Genomic DNA, 7,964 nt, shown 5'->3' on the forward strand with positions numbered 1-7,964 from the left:
ACGTCAAGCCTCTCGTGAGATACGGCCCTCCGTGGATTCGTCACCTCTCGGCCGGATGACTGCGAGGCACTTGACTTTGGAGTCAGCCACTCCTCCACGAAGCGTCTCCAGTTGGTCCAGAATGCCGCCGCTTGTAAGAGAGCGTGTCACTCCCGGTCTGGCAAGTTACAAATGAACCATTCATGATGCAAAGAGTGACACAATGTCTCTTCAAAACACCGTCGGGAAGAGAGATCATTCCATTTTAGAGAGCAAAATTGTTTCCGCCACTTTGTGCCCATTGCAAAAGACATCACATTTAGTTTGGACCCCCCTGTAAAACCGATCGGGGGTCCGCACATGTCCGCGCGCTGTTTTTTTCTGCCAAAGAGGTGTCACCGAAACTCATTTGTGCTCGTGCTGTCGTGGTGTGACACGATTTTCCTCTCTGGGGGGCTTGTCATTTTTGGATGTCCCCGTGAAATGGGGATTTCGCATTGGTGGCGACAAGCTCGCGCGAGACAACAGCGTCTGCCATCGCCGCTGACTCAGCCGCACGGCATCACACGCCGCTTAGCACGGATGCGAGTCACTTCCCAACAAAGATCATGAGCTCCAAGTTGCTTTGACATTGGGATGATGGCCTTGTTACTTTTTTTTTTTTTTGGGGGGGGGCACCAACATCAAACCGACTCTGCCAGCTTTGCGGCGTTAGTATATTGCGAGTAGCTAGCTCACTGTCGCAAAGCCTAAAGGAGCTCAATAGGTGTCCCCCCCGGGCCCTAAAAGCAGATGCGGGACCTTAGACTGGGGCGACGTTTTCACATCGGCATCGACTCTCGTAAGGGCTAAAAATACCACCTGGCTTCCTCAGAGTCTGCCGCCCATCAAATGAGATCATACAAAGCTCGCCGCTCAGCCTTTTGGCCGTTTTTGGGAACATCGCGTTGAAGTGGATTCGGGAGGCCCCCGTTTTGCGGCTCGATGTCATTTTGCGTCGCGTGAGCGCAGACGAGTGAGAGCAAGCTGATCTGGCACCCAAACTCGGAGAGAGCGCAATCGCCCGCGGAGATGAGCGCGCGCCGAGCCGAGCGCACGTCGATGAGAATGCGGCCTCTCGCGTGTCACGTTGTGTTGGCGCGATTCTCGTGGCCTCGCTTGGATCACCCTGAGAGAGAGATGATGCGCGAGGCGAAATCAAAGAAGAAGTAACCGCCGATGTCATCTCGGCCCTTGAACTGACCGGTCAATGGAAAATGATCTTAGATTGGACTCGTCAGTCGTTTTCACGGCCCTTTTGTGACCTGCCGATGTTTGGGGACATTTTGCTCAATCAAACATTTCGAACAAGTGAGAAAGCGAGATGTTGTTTTCACACGTCATGTGTATTCGTTTGACGTGCGACCCCTCATACGGGAGAAACAAACAAAAACTCATTTCTACCATCGATCGCCAACAGTCAGATTGAAGGTGAAGAGGAAAAACTGAGCAGTTTCGGCTGGCGCTTCAGCCTTCATCGGTGCTGTAAATCCTTCCCGCTGACGTGTCTTAAACAGTTTATAAGACACGTCACCGACAAGTATTGGCAGTTAACAACAGTTTTTAAGACGCATTGACGGCTCCGATGAAGGCAGAAGCGACAGCCTCAAACTGTCAGCCAGGCAAGAGTTTTCCCCTTCACCCAAAGAAGAAAAGGCCCAGAAATAGACAAGATGCCACGTCCTAGCGCCTCGCTCGGCCCTCGGTGGCAAAGGAGCTTCAGGAAAAAGGTTCTCGTGCCAGCAGATTGAAAGTAGTCTTTGAAATAGCAGTAACCTTGTTTATTGTGAGGTTGCCAAAGTCTTGACAGAGATTTGGGAGCCTTTTATGCAAAATGAAACCAATAAGTGTTGGCTAACACGAGCATGTAGTTAGCATGATTTAGCATGCGCTAATGGGGAAGGTGACGGATGTGAGGGGAAAACGGCTTCGTTTCAAGCTCCGCCCAAAATGGATAGTGACACGCAAGGGAAAAGCCCCCCCACCCCACCGCCCCCTCCCACCCGCGCTCCCCCAGGTTCTGTCTTGGCAGCTTATGGAAAGTGTTCTTTTCACTCCCGGGCAAGCCCTTCTCTTGTGAGCTGTAATTCATTTTAGTTGCCGGGGAGTTGGAAACACAAAGCAGCGCTGCTCAAACGTGCGTTTGTTGACGAGTTAGCCGTGCGATGGTAACTTGGGGAAACAGCAGGCGAGAGCGAGCAAAACCTTTCTGACGACTGGTAAGCAGCACCGGGCCGTTTTGCTCGTCAAGCGAAGTTGAGGTGGTGGTGGTGCTTTTTCAACTTTTTTTGTGAAACATCGCGTTTGTCGTGTACGGGTACAAATTTCTATCCGTCGACGTTCTGCTGCTTATCGGAGTGTGGCAGCCAACGTCACTCGGGATCCCTGTGCCTGATTATACAAGTTGCATGAAACCGCAGCAAACGTAAGCTCATCTCAAACGCTGATCACGTCAGATCAAAACAAGCGCCCAAGATTCATGACCGATGATCCTAAAACTGTCATGCTTAAATCAAATAGATGATTGCTATCATTTTTTTAATTCAATCGAAAACTTGCTCAACGTGGAATGTTCAACCAAAGCTTGACGGGCTTAGCGAGACAATCGGCTTCCGCGTTCTCAAGAGCTTCCGGAATAATCGGCAAGATTTCCACATTGACCCTCATTCGTGGGAAAAGAGCCAAAGAGTTGAAGCCAGACCATGTGGAAACAAGGACAGACATGATGTCGCTCGAGGCGCGCGACAGTCGAAGAGCTCGCTCATCTCCTGGCTTCGCCGGTCTCTGCCGCAGGCTCGGATATCCCACGCGAGGCCAAATTATATCGACTGTTGAGGACCAAATCGAAGATCAGGCAGCAAAAAATTCAGCACGGATGTTGAGTCCGTGCAAGGATGCGTCAGTGTGGTCGCAACAAATCGACGGAGACATGGATGTCCTCACGGAACCCGGCAACGAAGCCTCAGGGGACAACGGCCTGATGCAGACCCTCGCACAATTTGCAAAATATTCGACCGGCTTTAGCCCAGAGTTTGGATGACAAATCAGTATTTGAGGTTTGGAATTGCCAGTAGATGCCACAAGATGTGAGAAAGCACCACCCCCTATTAGACAAGGCTATGGCTTGACTAAATGAAGTTCTTCCTTACTTCAAAAGATTTTCGTGGCCATACCACCTTGGTAATCTTGCGCTGTCCTGGGCTGTATCGCATTGGACAGGCTGTGTCCGCACAGGGCCGCCGGCGGGTCCCGCCTGCTGGCTTTATGAGCTGTTCGAAACCCAGGAGCCGTCTTCTAAACGGCCATTTCAACGAAACGGGATCACAATGGAATGCGTTCCACAAAACCACGGAAGAAGGCCCCCGAAAATTTGGAGGCTCTGCTGAGGATAACTGCAGCCAGGGAATTCCCCCCCATACTAGCACAGTCGGCTCAGAATACCTTTTGTGTGTTCGACAACCAGCAGGGAAGGCGGGGGGGGGGGCACAAACATCAGCCACTGCAACAGACAGAATGATAAAGTGTGCTTGCGGCTCACTCTTGCCGACCCCCGACGCATATTTGCTGCTTGAGAAAACCCAAGGGCTCCTTTCGAATGAGGAATGGCGTTGTCAGTCGCTAGCCTCGAGAGTCGATTACGTCGTGCGGACGTTGGCGAGCGGGTGCGAGTGAAGTTACCGCTCGGATAAAAGAGAGAACGGCGTAGAGTTTTTGCCTGCGACACAGGCGCGGCGACGGTTTTTAATGCGGTGGTTTGACAAAGTCCAAGACATGGCCGGCGATTTTCCTGTCGGACCGCTAATATTGCTTCGTATACATTTAGAACACACAACAGGCATCACAGAGACAAGAACGACAGAGACACGGAGACCTCCGCACATGGATTTAAGGTGGAGACGGAGTGCCGGGTCGCCGAATCCTCTCTCCGTCGCAATGGTGACCTCACCAACGGCTGTTTTTGACCCGTCCGTTGTTCTCTTGGATCAGAAAGCGGTCTGCGTGGGCATACTTCCTTGCGCGTGCGCCTTTAAGAGCGGGAGGACCCTCCTCATAAATACCGGGAGACGCTCAGCACGAGACGGCAGGGAAACGATCTCATTGCTTTCACGACAAGCTAATTCTGCGTTAGCAACCGACAAACAAACGTGGCGAGTTGACTGAAGTACAACTTTGGTCTCTGGCCTCCACAAGAGCAATCCGGTTCACTTTTTTCGCGGCGTCATTCAGGGTCCCAAAAGATATCACGGCGACTGATATTTTTTCAGCACTCCTTCATCGCCTCACCCGAGATCTCGGCTGGTAACTTGGCGTGTCCCGTTTCGATACCGACGTCGTGAGTTGCGACAATCCGCCAGTTTGTGGGTGCGGGTGTGGGTGGGGAAGAAACGTTTCAAGCAAAAGAGGATTCGTAACTTGTTTCGCAATCTGTAAGTGTTCCTCACTGGAAAGGTCCTGAACCGAAGCTCTTCTCCCACCGCGAACACCGCCGCTCCAAGCGCTCCAGCAGTTTGTCCACAGAGTCCTCTTTGTTCTCCAGCTTCAGGTAACGTCTCCCGCCGGCCAGGTCCAGCCGAGGCCAGCTTTGGCGCGCGCGCTCTTCGGAGGCATCCGCAACCTGTCCGGCAATGTCGATGCTAACTCGCGAAAGAGGTTCTCGTCTCGTAAGCGGTTGATCGCTGTGATCTTCCTCCCCCGCGGACGCGAAAGCGGACTGAGCCTCGTCCGCTTTAGTCCTGTAGCTCATACTATGGCAGCGGCGAGGCCGCCAAGCGGCCGGAATGTCCACGTCGTCCGCCCCCAGAGTGGACATGGAGCCGGCGGACATCGGATGGCGATTGAGCTTTGCGAGTGAGGTGTCGGGTCGGGCGTTCAAGCTCGGCTCGGTTTCAAACGCCGCCCTGAAGTCCACTTGGCTGGACTCGCGAGAGGGGGCGTCGCCCCGAGCCGGAGGCGCCGAATCTTCCCGTCGGTGGTCGACGGGCCTCGTCCGGCGCGGGGGTTCGGAGCTCGCCGGCCGCCGGCGGTCGAAGCTGTTGAGTTGGGCGGCGGGCAAAGTGCTCACCCAGTGATGTTTGGACACAAAGTTGGCCACCGCCATTTCTCGTAGGTCGGCCGAGGGAACGGCGGCAGACACGGAGCAGATTACGCTGCGCATCTGAGCGAGCAGCACCTGAGTCTCTCTGTCGCGGTTCTCATACAAGACGGTGTTGGCACAGATGAGGATGAAGAGTCCCACCCCCATGATGACGGGACCCAGCAGCTTCATCCGCTCGCTGACCGATGACAGGAAGCCCTGCGCTCCCCGACTGCGATTCCCCGCCGGCTCGGGAACGCCGTTGCCCTCCGCCGCTCCCGCAATGGACCAACGCGACATTCGGTATCCCGCCACAGCCAGAGCCGCGCCCAGCGTGACCACGATGACCCCGAGCGCCAGGAAGGCTCCGGCGAGAGAACGCAGGCGAAGCTTGCCTCGGATCGCTCCGTCCTTCTTCTTTCGAGCGCGTAAGGTAAAGCGAGGCCTTCGCCGGCGGGAGGGTGATAATGATGTCGCGCCTCTGGCGTTGAGCGTCTTCATGGTGTGGCGATGGATACCCGATCAGAGCCCTTCGGAAGGTGAAAAAAAAAAATCACAAATCAAAACCACCGCTTCGGATAACGCCAATGAGAAAACACGGCATTCGGCATCACTTTACAAGCAATGCCCAAGGGCGCATTCATTTGGCGGAAAGGTTGCCATGAAAAGCCCTCATCATTTGGGGCCCGGTGAAGTGGTCCAATTCCACTTCAGTGGGCCCCAAATGATGACGATTTCTGACCGCACGCTCGATGATCCACACGAGCAGAGGGAGAACGTGCAAACTCAAGAAGGTCCACGCCGAAATTCGAACCAAAGCCAGAGAACTGCGATGCAGTCGTGGCATCCTCGTGCATTTTGTTTTCGGGGTTTCGAAATATATCAGAATTTGATTGGTGTGCCGCCACCCCGCAACCTCCCGCACATACGAAAAAAAAAAAAAAAACATCACTGATTCATACAGCTCATCTGCTGTTTTCTGCCGGGAAACAGGAAGCCGGGCTATTGGCCAGATCGCTCCCGCCGAGCCACCAGTTGAAGATCGGCGGTGGGGAAAAGGCAAACCGCGGACCCAGTTGAGATGTGACGAAGCAACTTGACTTGAAATGAGGCCAAATTTGGAAAAAAAGAAACATGCGGCACATTTAGCGGTCGAGCCAAGGAATGCGCCGCGCGCCGCTGCGGCCGTCAGCGCATCGTGACATCCATTGAACATTTTCCCGAAGAAAAGCCAGCTGCCGCACGGAGCCTCCGCGAGCAGCGCAATCCGCGCGACGTGCACCCAGGGTGTCGCATTCAACAGTCCACTTCTGCAAACTTGCCTGTATTCCAAGATTGCCGCCGCAGCCCGCTCATGGTTGGAAGACACGGACGATCACGGTCGTCAAGGACGCGGATTGTCTCGAATGCGAGGCGTCAAATCCGTGCGGCGCCCCCCCCCGCCCCAGCCCTCCTCCTCCTCCTCCTCCTGCCCACCACACGCGTTCACAGCCGAGAGGACGGGAGAGGACGCGGAGTTGGCTCCCGCATCTCCTCGGCAGTGTGCGACACAAAGTTCATCCCGAGGAGGCTGGCGTCCGGCGGGGAGCCGCTCTGAAGTCGGGCTGCGTCGCAGCCGCGCTTCCATACAGTGAGAGAGAGAGAGAGAGAGAAAATGAGCTCAAACTAAGGTGCCCCTTCACAATAAAAGCCGGGCCCACAAAATCAAGTGGGTGCAGAAGAGCGATGGGATGGCGCGAAAGGAGTCGGGGCAGGAGCAGGGAACGCCGGGGAAGGGACCTTTGCGGGGAAACTTGATGTTCGGAGAATTCCAACGTCTTTTTAAAAGTGACTAAGTCGGTGGGATTCATCGCCGAACCCGTCGACAAGGCCCTCGTCGTGAACAAAACCCAAATTCTTCAAACTAAAATGCAAAGAAATGTCAGCGTCAAAGGAAATCCCAAAAGCCAGGCACCGTTCTCCCCCAAAACGCTTTGAGCTTCTTCCTTCAGAATGGCCGAGAGAAATGCCAACGCCAAGAAAAGAATGGAATAGCAATCCCCAAAGTTGACAGACAGACACTACGTATGCACGTCACTCTGAAATACACGCCCGACAAGTCATGGACACGATGTCACTGGCGTCAACACTTGCACCGATCGCAACAATTGAAAAAGGAGTCAAGATGAACGGTGAAGTGGCCGTTGAAATCTCGCAACATTGACACGCGTGTCATGTGAGCGTGCCTGGCCTGGCTCCGTCCACCTATGACGTGAAAACAATGCGTCGTCGATATTGTTGTCTGACTCCGTCCGAGTGGCGCTTAACGTTTGAACGCGGGGCAGGCCAAGATCGTGGGATCATCATTCCCCTCGGTGTGGCGACTGCCAGCCCAATTGTTTTGGCGAGCCTCCATCGCTTAGATCTCGTGTCACCGAGGCACGCGGACGGAAAATGTAATCCTCCTGTTACCTTGTTACTTGCTACTTGTTTGAGTACTTGTAAAAAAATCTCTGATTTGTCCAGGTTGATTCCATCAGTTGTAGCGGTTGATTTGAAAGAAGTGGTTTGGCATGGTCGTTTTTTTCATCTAAAAACGCCTTACTATACATGGTTGTTTTTTTCGGCTAAAAACGCCTTACAAAACATGGTCGTTTTTTCGGCTAAAAACGCCTCACTATACATGGTCGTTTTTTTCGTCGAAAAACGTCTTACTATACATGGTCGTTTTTTTCGTCGAAAAACGCCTTACTATACATGGTCGTTTTTTTGGGCTAGAAACGCCTTACTATACATGGTCGTTTTTTCGGCTAAAAACGCCTCACTATACATGGTCGTTTTTTTCGTCGAAAAACGTCTTACTATACATGGTCGTTTTTTTCGTCGAAAAACG

General features: G+C 53.4%; 1 protein-coding gene across 1 annotated transcript; it reads right to left on the reverse strand.

Annotated features, from left to right (window-relative positions):
• Positions 1-4,386: 4,386 nt before the first annotated feature.
• Positions 4,387-6,894, reverse strand: tmem200b (transmembrane protein 200B). Its single transcript, XM_019888907.1, has 2 exons — positions 6,415-6,894; positions 4,387-5,622 (listed from the first exon to the last, which is right to left on the reverse strand). The coding sequence occupies exon 2, from the start codon at positions 5,591-5,593 to the stop codon at positions 4,457-4,459; it is 1,137 nt and encodes a 378-aa protein (XP_019744466.1). The 5' UTR covers positions 5,594-5,622; positions 6,415-6,894; the 3' UTR covers positions 4,387-4,456.
• Positions 6,895-7,964: the final 1,070 nt, after the last annotated feature.

The sequence above is a fragment of the Hippocampus comes genome, unplaced genomic scaffold (assembly GCF_001891065.2).
Source record: "Hippocampus comes isolate QL1 unplaced genomic scaffold, H_comes_QL1_v1.1 scaffold674, whole genome shotgun sequence".
Lineage (NCBI taxonomy): Eukaryota > Metazoa > Chordata > Actinopteri > Syngnathiformes > Syngnathidae > Hippocampus > Hippocampus comes.

Coding starts and splice junctions, on each gene's coding strand:
- tmem200b (XM_019888907.1), bottom strand. CDS start 5,593: ATGAAGACGCTCAACGCCAGAGGCGCGACATCATTATCACCCTCCCGC.